The sequence below is a fragment of the Delphinapterus leucas genome, chromosome 16 (assembly GCF_059928025.1).
Source record: "Delphinapterus leucas isolate spDelLeu-1000000601 "Yukka" chromosome 16, BTC_Dleu_Yukka2, whole genome shotgun sequence".
Lineage (NCBI taxonomy): Eukaryota > Metazoa > Chordata > Mammalia > Artiodactyla > Monodontidae > Delphinapterus > Delphinapterus leucas.
In genome coordinates this window covers 81,448,221-81,466,565 of record NC_143144.1, presented here as the reverse complement: position 1 = coordinate 81,466,565, position 18,345 = coordinate 81,448,221, and the positions used below count along the sequence as shown (strand labels likewise).

At 46.2% G+C, this 18,345-nt stretch overlaps 1 protein-coding gene across 2 annotated transcripts in view; it reads left to right on the top strand.

Moving 5' to 3' along the window:
- Positions 1–18,345, top strand: part of C16H10orf90 (chromosome 16 C10orf90 homolog) — a 230,286-nt gene that overhangs the window by 151,471 nt on the left and 60,470 nt on the right. For both annotated transcript variants that reach the window (XM_089898351.1, XM_089898352.1), the window contains exon 4: positions 6,127–7,249. In XM_089898351.1, the coding sequence (XP_089754477.1) occupies positions 6,127–7,249 (1,123 nt within the window). The remainder of the gene's footprint in view (positions 1–6,126; positions 7,250–18,345) is intronic.

Sequence of the window (18,345 nt, the reverse complement as noted above, 5' to 3'; positions counted from 1 at the left end):
CACGAACCCCTGTCCCCTGCATCGGCAGGCGGACTCTCAACCACTGCGCCACAAGGGAAGCCCTGTAATCTTTATTTTTAATTTCAACAGAATATGATGCAGTCATGCATGCCGTGATTTACTTGCCCAGTCCCCTTTTAAAATTCATTTAGATTCTTGCCAGGTTTTCACTGTAATACATTACACTGCATTGAATCCTTTGGATTCTAGTAAGTGTGTGGAAAGATAAAAGTTGCAGGATGGAGAGGGGGAAAATCTCCAATTTTTCTTTTTTTTTAAATTTTAATTAATTTATTTATAAATTTTTATTGGGATATAGTTGATTTACAGTGTTGTGTTAGTTTCAGGTGCACAGCAAAGTGAATCTGTTATACATATACATATATCCACTCTTTTCTAGATTCTATTCCTATATAGGTCATTACAGAGTATTGAGCAGACTTCCCTGTACGATACAGTAGGTCGTTATTAGTTATCTATTTTATATATAGTAGTGTGTATGTGTCAATCCCCGTCTTCCAATTTCCAATTTTTCCATTTTGTCTTAAAACCATCTTTCCCTGTTGTTACATACTGGAGTGAACCCATACGTTTGAAAACGCTCTAACATTCAGGATGAAATACCACTATGTTGGCAGATTACCTAGTGATGACGATACTAGATCAGCCAAGTGGGAGTAAGCATGCTTGCAGCTAACGCAAAGGTAACTTCAGTTTGTATCTGTGGAGAGATAGGACCAAAGGCTCCACTGGCAAATACAGTTGTACACTGCAGAACAGCTACGGAAAAGGGAAGAATTGTCTCATGGAGAAAAATACAGGTTTCAAAGCTATAGATTGGATTCGGTGCTTATCCTTTAGAGAAATAAATTGCTACAGGAATGGAAGCATCCTAACTCCCGTGGTTCAGGATGTGATTTCCCTGATAATCTGCTGGTTATCTCTGTCTTACTTCAATTATGAAAGGGAGTCCTTCTTAGTAATATGCCTTAAAGCATAAATATAAAGTTAAAAACAGTCAAAATGAACAGAGCTATGAAAGCAGTTACCAGCACTACAAAATCGTGCTTGAAACATTTAAAAGAAATCAATATCTTAAAGCAACATTTATGAAAGAGGGAGTGCACAAAGGTAGTGTTGTGTGGTGTTGGTCAGGACGTGGATGATTTACTACAAAAGCCAGACACAGACCCCAACTCTTTTCATCTGACCTCTCTCTGACCTTGAATGTTCTAAATACAAGATTATTTATCTAATCTTAAATACAAGATTATTTTCTTCCTTTCAAATCAAATCTTACATCAGTTAATTTTATTTTAGATAAAAGACATCTTTTTTTCAAAGCCATGTTCAGTTGTCAAAGGACAGATGGAGTGACACCTTGAAATAGCTTAATTGGGGAAGGTATTTGATATAAAAGATGTGCTTACTTTTTAAGAAAATTTGTCCTGTTTTAAAAGTAGTTGGTGGGTAGGAATATCAAGTAGCCCCTCTGCCTCATCTCTTTCTTGGTTTCCCAGCTCCAGAAGAAGTGCAGGACCCAAAGTGATGTCGTGTAGTCTGTTACGGACAGAATCGTGGCCCCTCAAATTTATATGTTGGAGTCCTGACTCCAGAACTTCAGAATGCATATTTGGAGGCAGGGTCTTTAAAGAGGTGATTAAGGTTAAGTGAGGTAGTTAGGTAGGATGGGCGGTAATCCAATACAACTGGCGTCCTTATAGGAAGAGATTAGGACATAGACACACGCAGAAGGAAGAAGATGTGAAGACACAGGGAGGAGGCTCGGAGGGAACCAACCCTGCTGACACCTTGATCTTGGACTTCTATCCTCCAGAACTGTGAGAAAATAAAATTTCTGTTGTGTAAGCCACCCAGACCGTGGTACTCTGTTATAGCAGCCCTGGCAAACTGATACTGATTTTTAAGAGGTTAGACCTTATCTTTAGTTATTTAATAGATCTCAATGAGAAAATAAAATTTCATAAATAGAACTTCCCATACAAGTGTATGATATAGATTGAAGGGCAAAGAGTGCAGTGTTTCCTTTTTAATTTCGCTCAGTTTATTGGTGGGGGCTTTTGTCAAAGCTGAGTCTAAACACCTGAAAAAACTCAGTAGAATTTAACCTAATAATCCCTGGCCTGGCAATCTGATGACCTGCTTGATGTTATGTCCGGTCTGTTAATTCCACGAGTCCAGGAAGTTCCCTCAGCACCCAGCACAGAGCCTGGCACATAGTAGGTGCTCAATAAATATTTGTCTGATGAGTGAATAAATAAATGGTTTGACCATGACTCTATGTTATGAATAACAGAATTTGCATCTAAAATATTTTCATTCTACATTCACGTTCACAAAATTTCACTGTATTGGGTATGTAGTGGGTTATGCAACTCAAATAAACTCAAATGCATTCATTATAAACTCCTGTGAAATATGTATAATTTTGATATAAATACCCCTTCATTCCTCCATAGGTTTGATTATATCAGATACCCACTGATTTCTGCTGACTCACAGGACAGGTCATACCCTGGAGTTACATAACATGTTCATATCCTGAGAGGTACTTTCACACCCATCATTGGTTTTGATTTCCACAACTTCCGTATGAGGTAGAGAAGGCAAACAGATATTTCTTTGGAACTGGGCTTCCTTCAGCATTGATCCCCCAGGAACGGTGTCACCCTGACGTCCTGAGCAATGACGGAGCTTCAGAAATAAGTTCAGATTCACATCATTCATTATGTCTCTTCCCTTATCTGTTTGCGTTGGATGGGATCAAAGTCACAGTAGCACTTGCCAGCCCCGAGGTAATGAAATGGGGGTTGATTCTCTGCCCGTCCTTCTGGGCCTCTAGGACCTCCTGCTGTAATGCCCACAGCCCCAGCACAGCCCCGAGGGCGTCTGTCCAGTGTGGGTGGCCCCAGGCTCCGGGTCGTGGCTCCCCGACTCAGCTCAGGTGTGCAGTAAGGTTGATGTAGCCAGAGTCAGCGCCCTGTCTGCCCTTGTTCCAGGCTGAGATGGCCTTAACTCGTTCCCAGACACACACTCCTTGTTTCTGACACTCATTGTTTATATCAAGGCCAAGGCTCTCATGGGATCTTGAGCCTAAAGGGTGGGGTACCCTCTTAATGTTGGAGACCAGAGTACGAGGAAGCCTGGCGTCCCCACAAGAATTACTGTTTGCTCCTTGCTGTATAGCTGTGGAATCCAAAGCCGCCTCCAAGGTCCTGTGGCCAGTCTGGGAGCCCCAGGCTCAGGAGAGACCTCAGGAGGTCCAAGTTCTGGCCCAGCATCCTTTCTGTCTTATCTGTGCAGAAGAATCACCTGGCAGATCCTTAAAAATACAGCTTCTGGGCCTTATGCCCTGAGATCCTGATTCACCTTAGGTCTTCAGAGGGAAGGGTTTAGAAATCTGCATAAAATGCTGATTTAAATCCTAGGTGTTTTCTATGCAGGTGATCACTGGCCCAAACTTTGGGAAACAATGCTCTCTAAGACCAATGCTGCCCAGTTTCCAAGATGGGTATTTGTTTTCAAAGACCAGTGTCAAAGGAGTTCCTTCTGGGTGTGACTATGCACTTTGCAGATTGCGCGGGAACAGCTATTATCAGAACGAAATTTAACTAAAACGGGAGCGATAGTGTTCAAGTCAAACAGCCTGGGGTTGGTACCAGGTGAACTTCAGTTTTCTTGTGGGTAAACAACAGCCATGGAACGTGCTAGGTGGAGGGTGGGGAGAGAGACAGAGGGGGAGGGGAGAGGGAGGTGCCTCCGGCATCCAGGTGGCTCTCAGCATTGCTGGCCTATGCAATCAACTGGAAGCTTTAAAAAGCCCCGATGCCTGGGGCCCCACCCTCAAGGATTCTAATGTAATTGTTGGAGATGAGGCCTGCACGTTGGGGTTTTTTACAAGCTCCGGGGTGGCTCGTGTGTGTAACCTGGGCTGAGAACCGCTGAAGAGGAGGCCCTATCTTGAAAGAGGAGGTTTCAAGCAGAGCCCGGCTTACATTGGTCATCTGGAAAAAGGTAGCCATGGTGGGGTTTTTTTTTTTCTTTTTTTTTTTTTATGCTGTACGCGGGCCACTCACCGCTGCGGCCCCTCCCGCTTTGGAGCACAGGCTCTGGACGCGCAGGCCCAGCGGCCATGGCTCACGGGCCCAGCCGCTCCGCGGCACGCGGTATCCTCCCGGACCGGGGCATGAACCCGCGTCCCCTGCATTGGCAGGCGGACTCCCAACCACTGCGCCACCAGGGAAGCCCCAGCCATGGTGTTTTGACTTTTTAAAAAATGATTTTCAAAATGATGCTCCTATCCATTTCTTCTTCTTCACCTGTCTCTCGTCATCTTTTGAATTTGCCACTTACCACGTATCTTTATTATTTATTTTTAATTTTTATATTGGAGTATAGTTGATGTACAATGTTACCGTGTATCTTTCAAATATAACAACGTGTCAGGTGATGAAGAATGCCAGAAAAGCAAGAAAACAAAGGAAAAAACAGGAAGGACAAGCTGTCCCTCTTCCCGTGTCTAATAGTAAGGACCACTGAATAATAGTAAGGACGCAGTGAGTAAGGACTGGTGGGCTAACGTCACATGAGTGAGGGTCTTCCCATCAGAAGCCCAGCTGGAGGAGAGCATTCCCCTAGTTGAGCAAATGAATATTCATCCTGCTCTAAAGACAAGGCCACTGTGCTTTCTTATCCCATCTTAGGAAACGATAATTTCATCGTTCAGTCTCATCAAACGCAGGCCCTCCCCCTTTTTGAAAAGACCAGCAGTCCCACGACTCTGTCAGCGTTTCTCAAAGTGTGTTCCCTGGATCACCTATATCAGGGTCCCAGGGATGTTGGTTAAAACGCAGATGCCTGGACCCTACCCACAGACCTACAGAATCAAAGTCTCTGGAGCCTGAGGAGCCTGCAAGTGTAACATCTCAGGTGCTTCTCAGGTACCTTGGCCTTTGAGAACTGCTGCTTAAGTGCTAAGCACCAGTTACGCCTTCAGGCTCCTGAGGTGAAGATTCTGCAGGCAGCGTGCGGTGAGCAGTTCCCAGGCTTTTTTTGGGTGCTGTGCGGTTCACGCAAGGGTTCATTTTAAGCACGTAGATTAATGAATGTCAACATAGAGGCTCAGGATCCTGCATTCACTAGTGCTGGATGCACTCAGGCTCCCGTGTCGCTTTCTGCGGTGCTTCGTGCACACACGTAATGAAAACAAAATGAGGGCAGTCTTCCTCCTGGTCTCAACCTGGTTAGATGCTTTATTAAAAATCATAGCACATCGTTTTGGACACACTAGTGATTTACTGTCAGGCCATAGGATCTGCTGATTGATTAGGAAGAACGTAACACCTTGATCTTTATACTGGACAAAAACTCCTGCTTATGCAACTGAGCATTGAAATGCAGGAAAATCGCATCTGTCTTGTTCCAAATCCCCACCCCCATCCCATTCTGTCATGAGATTGTCATCAGTGTGTTAGTCTGGGCAGTTGTCAAGCTTGGGCATTTGATTTCCATTGTTTTGAGTTCTGGACTTTGACCCCTGTGATGCCAAGCCTGAGTGAGTGACTGAATTCCAGTCTAGACCAGCAAAGGTGGAAGGTTGTGCTGGGGAGTTGGGGACTGAGGGTCGGGCGGGGCTCCTTGGAATCACAGTTACTGTTTGCATGGAGGAGCATGGACTCATCTCCCATGTACCTGTGCCCCCAAATCCCAGCCCTCCTCCAGAATCCTGTCTTCCCTCCTCTGTGAGGCTGTGAACCTGTATTCAGGTGCTCCTGGGCCTGGTGAAGGTGATTATCGAAATTTGGCGGTCCCCATGGACACAAACACCGTTGAATAAACTAAGAACAGACGCCCAGCAGAGAAAAACTAATTCCCCAGTCAGAGGAATTTTCCCAGAATGTTTAATCATTTCACAAACAGATCTGGGTTTCCTGCCCTTCAGATGCTCAGAGGTGTTGGGTGTCAGGTGCGTGTTGAAAGGCCCGAGATGAGAAACACTTGAGTGTTAGGAACAAAGATCTCCAGCATCTTCCTGGCCCTTGAACGAGTTCCCTGCCTGCATTACAATGAACTGCTTGAATAATTGCCGTCTTTTTCCATTTGCAGGGGACTCTGGCATCTCAGAACACAAAAATGATTTCATCCATAGTCATTTCACAGCTGATTGATGAGAATAAATCAAAAGAAAATGGGCCCGACTTGCCTGTGCCGTGTGCGTATCCCATGAAGCTATCGCTGGCTAATCGCAGCGGAGTCACTATTAACAGGGCCTTCGAGTTCCTTCCCGGTAGACTAGGAATTCAGACGCCGGCGGGGGAGCGAGGACCTGCGACAGAGCCGCCGCGCAAAGAGGAGAAGCCGTGCGGTGGCTCCCAGAAGGGATTTGCTTCCATCACCATCACGGCCAGGCGCGTGGGGCCCCCTGCCAGCACCCTGGTGTGGGAGGCTGTCGGGGACCCGCTCTGCATCAAGTGCAGGGCCCAGGATGCTCTGCTTGGGGACCCCTCTGCTCTGGCTGGTGGTGCCGATCCAAGTCGGCACCATGGACCTTTCACCTGTACAGAATTCTCCAGAAACAGCTCTGTGATGGGGCTGAAGGTCCCTGAAGGCCACGCACGGCTGTGTGAGGGACACGAGTACTGGATCACCAATGTGGACGGCAGGGAGGACCATTTTTCTCCAAGCACCCCACGGTCACAGGAGGGAAAGAGCCCGCTGGTGTTCAGCTCCTGTATCCATCTCAGAGTGTCTCAGCCGTGTCCAAATTCCGTCTACTATCTGGACAGGTCCCTGTCTGTCCCCATTGAGCCACCTCGACTTGCTGGCCCTAAGATGCACAGATCCGTTCTGTCCCTCAACCTAAATTGCAGTTCACACAGACTGACACCAGATGGGGCAGCTGGCACAGCTAACGGAGAGCCAATAAGCAGCGCCTTGAAGCTGGAGCTCACGGAGGGAAACCAAAACCTCCTAGGCCCTCGCTGGAACCTAGGTTTGCAAGAAAGTTTCTTGAAGGAAAACCCATCGTTGGGGCGGGTACATTTGGGGACCGCGGGAACCGGCATGTGTCCTTGGAGAGGCTCTCCTCCACTGGAAAATACAGCTGCGGGAAGTAACCAGGTCACTGTGAGAAAAGGGAAGGAGGACCACGCAGCTCATTGTCACACCGGTGGTCATGGTCATGCCAAGCAACTGTCCATTCACATCCCGGGCTGGAGCTACACGGCAGGTGAGTGACACTCCCATCCTCCCTCCACCAAGTGCAGACCCCTCCCCACTTCAGGTAATTGGTGTGATTGCCAATGTGCGTAGTGAGTGAGTTTCTTCTACGTAACTTATTCCAAGAAGCAGTTCTCAGTAACTGCTTCATCTACTCCACTCAGAGTTGACCGCTGATAGCTCCATGTTGATGTCTGGTTTGGATAGATTTTCCTAGATGATGCTTTTGTAGATCATGAAAGGCCTTCCCTCAAACTTTTGTTTCCATCAGTAGCTCCAGACCATATATAATGAGTAGGGGACTCTACCCCAAGTGAAGTTCATTTAGGCCCTTGTCATTCCAAAACAGGATGAGAAGAGCCAGGGGCCGTCCACTCCCAGATGTTTTGTCCCTCTGGTCTGAACATCTGCACATCTGGAAGTCTCCAGAGTTCTGCACTTTTAACTTTTCAGTCGGGTAGCTGATGCTGATGGGTTGGCCTTAGAAACCTAGACCACAAAGCTCCATAATGGAGTGTTTGTGTGTGAGAGTGTGTCTAGGAATTATGGGACATTTTCAAAAAGAGGCAAACCTGGGACTCTCCACACCAAACAGCAGAAGCGGTAGTTTTCTGATTCTTTAGTTGTGTTTTCTGGGGCAACTCGGCTGGGATTTGACACCTTTCCACCAGGGCCAGGCAGAATTCCCAAGGTCAGCTGTCCTGGGCACCCTTTACCTTTCTTGGGAGATCGGGGGTAGAGGGGGGAACAGGCCTTAGCCAGAGGCCAGACTTCTCTCCTTCCCCGTGTACACTTCCGCAAGAGATTCTGGTTTACGAATTAGTGACTTTCCACTTGGAGGAAATATTCAAATATAATAGTGGTAAAATTGAAAATGTGGCATATGCATAATAATTTTACAGTGCAATTTTTGTCCATTAAAAGCTTTATTAATTAATAAAAATGACTGTAAAACATTTTAAAGCTGTAATGTGCATAGAAATGTTAAATGATGCAATTAATTTTAACAAGTGTATGTATATTGAATGCTCAGATTTTTAAGGCAATTTGACGTGGCTTTCAGACTGCTTAGGGTGTTGAATGCGTCTGAGTCTGGCAGACTTATTGCAAGAGGGGAAACATAAGCAGCCGTCAGTGTTGCAAAGCTGGGCTTCACTCTGGGCTTTAAAGACATTTCTCAAGCCAGCCATTTCTTCTTCCTCGTTGAGGAAGAGTCTGGAAATATACGACCTACATTGTTGTAGGCTCCCCCACTGAAGCATACCCTAGTCTTTGTGCTATGAAATGGTAACTTGGATTTATAGCACTTTCACCAAAGGAGCCTTAAAAATCACCAGCGCCAGATCTCAAACATTCATCTCAGAGGAGGGGAGCGTATGAGCAGAGAAAATCCCTACGTCTTATTTTTGGCTTTGGCGCAGACAAGATTTTTGATTGTGACTTTGTGAGATGACTACTCCTATAATTGATTTTCTTAGGCAAAGAGTGCAAGTTAATTTTTACTTCCCATGGGCCGACTTCCCCCAGAATAGGTCTAATCCCAAAGATTCACCTGTGGAGCATTTGAATGGCTCTAAAGCACATGACCTCATTCTACCATTTGAGGAAGGAGATATTTATGGCGGCCAGGTCACCTTTCTTAGAGTTGCTGATCTATTATTTTCCAGCACGTGGAACGTGGACATGCCACACTAACTCTGATTCTGTTTCCTCATCTGGGTAACTAGAGAAGGGGTTGGATTTGGTGTTCAATTTTTCAAGCTTAAGTTCCCCTTAAGCTTGAAAATATTTCTGCTCTATTTTTCTGAGATGAAATCTATAAGGAAAAGAGGTTCCAGGTAACTCTGGGTCCCTCAGTCATGAAGTTCAAAGCTATACAACCTTGGGCTCACTGTTTAGGACACACATGTCCATGTGTACAAATGCACACTCACACACACGCACGCACGCATGCACACACACATCCCTGTACGGTTGTGCTCTCTCACTTAGGAACTAATTTGCAATGGAATGCATTTCTTCCCGGGTGATAAGAAAGCACTTCTTGTCCGTGCTGTAGAATTCTTGCCTGAAATTTATAAGCACAACTCACAGATTCTAACTACCACAGTCTGTCCTAGTATAATCTACACAAAGCTTCGAGGGCGAGCTCTCTGACCTTCAGTCTTGACAAAGCTTTTAAACCTTAATGCGAGTGCTTTCCGACAGTGGCGATGCTCATTAAAACTCCAGTGAACTGTTTGTATTTTCTCATCTGAAACTGGAATCTTGTCTGAGACATTCTTGACAGCCTCCTGTGGCTACATGTGCTGTTAGTGGTCATCACACTTTATAGTTCCTGAATCTGATTCTTTGTATCTGAAAGATTCCAAAATGCAGAATGAGCGGTATCCTTGCTAGCCAACTTACATTCAGCTGCAAGGTAGGTGCAGCCTGGGAGATTCTACAAATGGAGGGAAAGCAATTTTAGCTCTAGTCATTGGGTCCTCAGACAGACAGTCCTATAAATCGTATTGTTGAATGAGCCTCCAGGACACGCACCCAGAAAGATTGCTAAGATTAGGGAAAATGGGATGCCATCAAATGCTTTGTGCAGTGCAGACTGGCCGTGTCTGCTGGGAAGTAACATTTTTAACAGACCCAGGGGTACCTGTTCTCTTTTCAGAGGCTGAGGGCTTGTGAATTGGTTCCCTCTTTGTTCCTTTCCTTGGTCCTTGTAAGTTTGTTACTTACATCTCCACTGTTAGAAGCATCCTGCTAGCACCTGCTGGATGGACATTGTACGAATCGCTGCATCTGTTGTAAGGAAGAATGTCACCATCACCATCACCATCACCACCATCACCACCACCATGATCATCCTGCCAATACCCACAACATTTACTGTGGAAATCCTAGATGCCAAGCCCTGGGCTACTTCCACTGTATTTATTACTTTGAATCATTCAAATCATTCTGTAAAGAGAACGCCATTATTCCTATTTTGCAGACAAGACAAATGGGGCTTGAAGATTAAATAACTTGCCAAGCCCACCTGGCCATGAAGTACCAGAGCTGAGAACAGTCGTGTGTGTTTGGCTCGCACTGTGCCACCCTCAGTGACAGCCCGAAGTAGAGCAGGTAGGATGGTGGGGACTCTCTCAGTGGGGGGCCCCATCTCCACTGTCACCGTCAAAGGTGATGTTCAGAGACTGCTCACGGGCATATAAATAATACCAGCATTTGGTGCCCACTTACCGTGGGTGAAATCTATTAGGAGAGTAAGCTACACAGTTAATTTCTAACTAAATGTAACAAGCCATGCCATTTGAGAGTTAAAACGTATTGGCTCAGAAATCCCTCCCAGCCTGAAATCTGTTCTCCTGGTGTTCTGTGGGATGTACAGTGTTGATCTGAACGTTTCTCTCCTCACTGGGTGCTCCCTGCCTAAACCAGTATTTTTTTTAAAATAAATTTATTTATTTATTTTTGGCTGCGTTGGGTCTTCGTTGCTGCACAGACTTACTCTAGTTGCGGTGAGCGGTGGCTTCTCTTTGTTGCGGAGCACGGGCTCTGGGCATGCGGGCTTCAATAGTTGAGGCACACGGTCGCAGTAGTTGTGGATTGCGGACTCTAGACCGCAGGCTCAGTAGTTGTGGCGCGTGGGCTTAGTTGCTCCGTGGCACGTGGGATCTTCCTGGACCAGGGCTCGAACCAGTGTCCCCTGCATTGGCAGGCAGATTCTTAACCACTGCATCACCAGGGAAGTCCTGCTAAACCAGTATTGACTCCGATACGTTACTTACTGCCAGTTTCATTTCCCATTTGTGGCCAAGATCTGAAGCTTTCCCCTGTTCCTAAGACAACCAAGTAGATAGAGCAAAACCACCTGATTTTGTTAGATGCTTTTGGAGAAGACACTGCTGAATGCACTGTTTGCCCACATCTGCCCCAGACACCAATGTTCTATGTGGACCCTCTGTCTTAGAATTGCTCTGGTGGCATTGGTCTGGGAAGACCCCAGTGGAGTTTGGTATCACCAGTGGCCAAAGACGGGAATGACTGGAGAGGAAGAAATCCCTGCCAGTTCACGGAAGGAATACCGTGTTTACTAGTGTCCTGACGCGATAACCTAACACATTAGTAGTGAGTGAGGTTTACTTCATGAAGAAAGCACGCACACCACTCAAGGGAAGCCTACATGACACTGCACGCATACATGCGAAGCCTACCAGAGAAGCGTGCGCTACACTCAGTTCCCCAAGCCCGTGAAGACTTCTTGCTAGAGATGCCAGAAGACATTTGAGGCGGAACCCTTGTTTTACAGCTGTGCTTTTTCTTTAATGATTAAGAACTGGGGTTGGCAAACTTGTTTTGTTTTTGGAAAGGGCCAGGTAGCAATTAAGTTAGGCTTTGCAGGCCGTGTGGCCTCTGTAGCAACTACTCAGCTCTGCCATTGTAGAAGGAAAGCAGCCAAAGACAATGCATAAATAAATGAACATGGCTCTATTCCAATAAAACTTTATTTACAAAACAGGCAGTGGGTTGCAATTCACCTGCTCCTGTTGTCTATCCTCCAAGGCAAAGTTTAGCCTGTTTGCCTATGTTCCACGTTGGAGTCTCTGGAAATCCAGCTCTGAGATGGAGATGAATGGGCATTTGTTGTACAGATGAATGGGCATTTATTATGCAGTGGGGGTGGCACTTGTGGATGGGAAGGGAAGTAGGTAGGGCAGAGAACATGAGCGTTGTGTGATGCCGTCATAATGAAGGTCTTAGAGGGCTCTGAATTTAGGGTGGCCCTTCAGAGTTATTCTGATTGGGAGTGAGGAGGCCGGGCCTTTATAGCCCTAGGAAGGGGATCTAAAGGGTGAGCCTTCCGGTTGCCAGAGTTGGGCTGGACTTCTGAGGATCGTCTTCCTGCAGGACTTCAAGCAACTGGGGGCAGGGTGGGTGGGCGGCTACATCCTTTATTCCCAAGGGGGATCTGCGTGCATCACAGCTGGCTCTTCTGCCGTTTAATCTACCGTCTCCACTCTGTGGCCTCATAGATCTCTAAAACAAGTCAAGGATCTTGCAAGGCTGAACCTGGGGTAGTGGGGTGTGGACCTTAGCGCCTGTGTGCAGAGAATTCTGCTCTCCCACCCCGGGTGATTTTCGGGTTTGTTTGTTTGTGTTTTAACAGGCACTCCACACATCTAAGCTCTTTGGATCCCTCTGGCTCGTGCATTCTTCACTGCCCCACTCCGCAAAGGCGCCCGTTTCTCTCTGCCCTCTCCTCCTTCGCGCTGCTGTTCCCTTGGCCTTGGAAAGCCCCCTTCTCTCTTTCTTGGAGTGTTGGTTCCTCTGGGAAGGCTCTCACACTTCCTGACTGGTCCTACCCTTGACGTTTAATCATTCACTCAACAAATGTGTACTGAGCAATGGCGCAGGAGCAGTGACTTGGAACAGGCTGGCAGTGGTGCTGAGAAGCGGTCAGATTGGAGGGTAAAGCCCGCCTGGTTGCCAATGATCATATGGGTTGGCAGTGCCCATGGTGACCATAAGTGCCCGCAGGGTATATCTAACCCTCTGCAGGTTCCTGAGGCCACTCGCCTCTCAGTGATTCCCAACCAGAGGGGGACGTTTCCACCCCCTGCCAGTGCCTGGCCAGCACTCACACCAGGACTGCGTGCTCTTCTGCTGTGGGGGTGGTTTTGAGGACGAGGCGAACGATCTCAGGATGGTGCCTTCTTATTGGGAGTTTGTTAAGAAGAGAATTGGGCAGAATGAGTGTGTGTGTTTTGTTTTATCATTAATAGCAAGAGAAGCTAGGGGGTGTTAGAATCAGCTGACAGATGGACAGTGAAATGGGACCCCTGGCATGCCGCAACAGCTGGAGCAGGGATGAGCAAACCTCAGCCCAGGGATTTACCGCCTGTTCTTGTAAATCCAGCTTCATTGGGACACAGCCGTGCTCGTTCATCCGCACGCTGTTCTGTGGCTGCTTTTGCGCTGCGCAGCGAGTTGAGGAGTTGGGAGAGAGACCGTGTGACCCACAAAGCCTGCAGTATTTACTACCTGAGCCTTTACAGAACAGGTGTGCCAGCCCTGCTCAAGGGCGAGCTCCGGGTGACTTTGGGCAGATCTCTCTCCCCATGGTCTCCACTTCTTCCTCTGTGGAACGAGAGATGTAAACCAGATTCTCCCTTGAACTCTCCTCTCCTAGTCCATTAATGTATTCACTTTCCTGCCTCTGGTTTTCTGTCACAATGGCTGTTTAGACAGGTCCAATTTTCAGGTAGGAGAGATGCTCAGAGTCTAGGGGCAAAGCTCTCTCCCCCTCAACCCCCATCACACTGTTTACTCTGGGCTCTCCTCTGCCTTTTCTCACCAGTCCCTTCCTGGCTTCCTCTGATTCTTTCTTCCCCCTCCCCAGATGCAGGTGCTCACTAAGGTTCACCCTTGGCACGTGGCTCTCCTGCCTCTTTTCACGTCAGCAGAAAGATCAGGCCTTTCTGCGTCATCCAGCATCCTCAATAAGTGGTTGGGGCATGTGTCCAACCCTGGCATCTCCTGATTGTGCCAGACCAGAGTCCCATCTAGAGAGCCTTCCCTCACTCACGTGACATTTATTGTGGCAGCCATGGTTACCAGACCCTGGGTGAGCCTTTGGTTCCACGGAGCTGAAACGAAACCCAGGTGTGGTCTCCCCACCATGCAGGTTACAGTCTGGTGGGGACACGGACATCCAACTGAGACCCCTAAATACGTATGTCATTATAGATTGTGCTCAGTGCTGTAAGGGTAGGAGACGACCATGAGAGAGCTTAACAAGGGAGGCTTCATTTAGAAGAGGGAGTTTGTCAAGAAAATATTTCTGAGGGAAGAACTTTCATTTTTAAAATTTTCATTGGAGTATAGTTGATTTACAATGTTGTGTTTCAGGCGTACAGCAAAGTGATTCAGTTATATTAATACATATATTCATGCTTTTTCAGATTCTTTTCCTGTACGGGTTATTACAAAATATTGAGTAGAGTTCCCTGTGCTATACAGCTGGTCCTTGCTGGTTGTCTAGTTTATATGTAGCGTGTGTATGTGATTCTCAAAGCATAGCAGTACAGGGACCAGCATGTGTCAAGGTTTTGAGGCAGAGATGAGCTTGGCATTTTGGAGGAGCTGAGAAGGCCAGTGTGGCTGCAACATAGCAAGTAGTGCCATGAGGCTGAAGCTCGAAGCTGAAGAGATGAGCTCGGGACGTGGTTTGGGTTGGGGCTTTGAGACCAGAATAAGGATTTACAGTTTTCTCCTAACAGCAGTGAGATGCTATGATATAGTGTATGCTTTAAGAAGATCACTCTTACTCGTCGGAAGGTGAGGGATGGAATGGGGGGAGATTATTGCCATGGAGTAGATGAGAACCATATTGGAGGCTTGAGGAGGAAAAAAGAGCCCGATGGTGGAATTCACAAGTCTTGAGTGTCAACGAGGTCATGGGGGAAGTGGAGGGATGGCAAGGTTGACATCTGACTTTCCAGCTTGGGCACTGGGAGATTTGGGGGCTTCTAAAAAAGACTTCATGTTTTTAGAGCAGTTTAAGGTTCGCAACAAAGTTGAGGGGAAGGTATAGAGGTTCCCCATATACCCCACCTGCACACATTTACAGCCTCTCCTACTATCAACATCCCCACCAGAGTGGCGTATTTGTCACAACTGATGAACCTACAGTGACACATCGTTATCACCCAAAGTCCATAGTTTTCATTAGGGTTCACTCTTGGTGTTGTACCTTCTGTGGGTTTAGGAAAATGTATAATGACACGTATCCACAATTATAGTATCATATAGAGCCTCTCACTGCCTAAAAATCCTCTGTGCTCCCTCTGTTCATCCCTCCCCACCCAAACTCTGGCAACCACTGATCCTTTTACTGACTCCATAATTTCACCTTTTCCAGAATGTCATATACTTGGAATCATACAATATGTAGACTTTTCAAACGCTTTTTTCACTTACTAATATGCATTTAAATTTAAATTTCACTTACTAACATGCATTTAAATTTAAATTTCTTGCATGTCTTTCCATTGTGTGACAGCTCATTTCAAGCACTGAATAATATTCCATTGTCTGGATGTACCACATTGTATTAATCCATTGACCTAAACAAGGATGTCTTGATTGCTTCCAAGTTTTGGCAAGTATCAATAAAGCTGCTATAAACATCCATGTGCAGTTTTTTGTGTGGACATAAGTTTTCAGCTCCTTTGGGTAAATACCAAGGAATGTGATTGCTGGATCATAAGGTAAGAGTACGTTTGGTTTAGTAAGAACCTGACAAACTGTCTTCCAGAGCGGCTGCACCATTTTGCATTCCCACCAGCAATGAATGAGAGTTCCTGTTGCTCCACATCCTTGTCAGCATTTGGTAGTGTCCGTGTTCTGGATTTTGGCTATTCTAATAGTTACATAGTGTATCTTGTTGTTTTAACTTGCATTTCCCTGATGACATATGGTGAGAAGCATCTTTTCATTTGCTTATTTGCCATCTGTATATCTTCTTTGGTGGGATATCTGTAAAGGGCTTTGGTCTATTTTTTATTTGAGTTGTTTATTTTCTTACTGTTGAATTTTAAGAGTTCTTCATATATTGTGAATAACAGGGGAGAAGGTTTATATCCAGGTGGGGAAGATGTGAGGAGGGGTGGAGAAGATCCCAGGTGCCATGAAGACAGGTTATGTTTGAAGTGTCAATGGGACAGGCAGGTGCAGGTGGCAAGCTGGGAGTTGGACCCATGAATCTGGAGCCCCAAACAAAGCTCTAGGATAGAGTTATGGTTTGGGGAATGTTATTCCTAGAGTTGGTGTTTTAATGCCACGGAAGTATTTGAGAACACCTAGGAAATGAGAAGGACAGGAAGCAACAAGGGTCTGGGAATGCTGGCATTTAGAGGTCTGGCAGGAGCAACTGTGTTTCAACTCAGTACTGCAACCACCAAGGCCCCGCTCTTGTTTCTAACGTTTTACTGTGTGTCTTGCGCTGTTCCATGTACTCCATGGGTTTTAATTCATTTACTCCTCCCTAAAAGTCCATAGGAAATGTACGTTATTTACGTTCGTCTTCCAGGCATACAGAGCTAGTTGGGTGGGGGGTGGGGCAGACCCCAGGCTCATGCATCTGGCTGTGTTCCGCGGCCTTCCAATGGTACCTCCCAGGCCACTGTTGTCACTTTTCTGCTCAGATTTTCTCCTGCTCTTAGTAACGGTTCCCTTACCTCCTGGATCCCAGGCTCACAAGTTGGAGTCATCTTTGAACGCTTCCTTCCTCTCCCTTGCTGCCACATCAAATCACTGGCAAGGTGGAAAGTCTCTCACGCCCATCCCTTCTTTCCCATGTCTACAGCCTCTATCCTCACTCAAGCCTTTATTATCTTCGTGAAATTTTGATGCCCAAGTAGATTTATTTTCCTGACTATAAAATTAATACATTATAGGCAACCGAGAACGACAAAAAGCAAAATAAAAAGTTCAGTCCCTTTAAATAATCACGGTTTATATTTTGGTATATTTTCTTCCATTCCCTTTCTATGCATGTCTATTTTTTTCTTACAAGTAGCTGAGATCCTGCTGCACATGTAATTTCCCTCTGGGTCTCTGCCACTTAGTGCTATATCATAAGTTTTTCCTGATATTAACAGTACTTTACAAAGATAACTTTTATTGACTATGAAAGGGTGTGTTTTACGGATGTATCGTAGTTTAACTATTTCTTCATTGTTGGTCCTTAAAGTAGTTATTTGTTTCTCGCTTTTTGGAATCATATCAATGTGAACACGGGGCATGTGAGGCTTTTCTGTATACTGGATTATTTCCTTTTGAAAAAACAAAAACCCTTGAAATGGAATGTATCTAAATCAGAGAGCATCAGCCTTTTTAAGGTTCTCGACACACATGCCAAATTAGACTTCAGGAGAAATCTAGGTGAAGGGCCTTTCTGTATGTGCTTGGCCAAGATTAGGTATTAGTTTGTAAATGTTCCCAAGTTTCCGGATGAAAAACACCGCTCTGTTGTCGTTTGAGATGGCATCTCTTTGGTTGCTAGTAAAAGGGAACATTTTGCCTCATGGTTCCTGCCTCTCACCTTGACCTTGGCCCCCTCACCCCAGTGTTGCCTTCCCTCTCTAGGTCTTGGCAGGATCGACATTTAGAGCCAGATGATTCTCTGTGTGAGGGCTCTCTGTGCACCATAGGATGTTTAACAGCATCCCTAGCCTCTGCCCATGAGATGCCAATAGCCCTCCCAGTTGTGACAAACACCGACCTCTCCAGACATTATCTGGGTTGGGGGAGAGATGACAAACTCATCTTGGTTGAGAACCACTGGGCCGCACTGTGCCCTAACCTCCCTGTAGCCCACTGTTACTGTGGACCACCTGCTTGGCGATTCTCGTCACTCACCAGGCTGTGGCGCACACATAGCCTCAGCACATCTTCCCAGTTCCATCTCTCAAGCACTTGACTCCCGAGAATATTATTGCCTTTCAATGTGACATACTTGCCATGCCATGGGGGCCATTTTTCTTCTTCTAGACTGCACTGACCTGGAGGTCAGAATCCAAGTCTGAGTCAATGGCAATGAGCTCTCCATGCCCAGCAGTGAGCCATGGAGCACAGCACACTTGCTCAGGACCTGGGTGCTGGGCAGAGGACAGGTCATTCTGATGACCCAACAAAGCCTTGCTGATGTCAGGGTCACTTAAAAGCTCACTCCCTTTCCTTCTTCAAACCACCTCTCCCCGTGGTCATATCCACAACCTCTCTGGCCAGGAAAGGGTGGGGAGCCACGTCCAGAGGTAGGTTGTGAAAAGTAAAGTGAAGTCTATAGCACCCCCACTTCTTTTTAAAATGGAGGGAAGAAAGTCTCAAAATATTGTTTCTCTCCAAGAACTTAGTAAGAATAATCAAGTTTTGTCAAGGAAGAACTTTATTATCCTGCAGATGGTCAAATTTAATGTAAAAGACAGAAGGTGCATGAACAATGTTACAAAAATATTTTGAAGGGTTTTTTTTGGGGGGGGGAGATTTTTTCTAGTCACTAGTTTTCCATGTTAGGTTGGAGCCACATGAAGGCATTACTGTGGATGA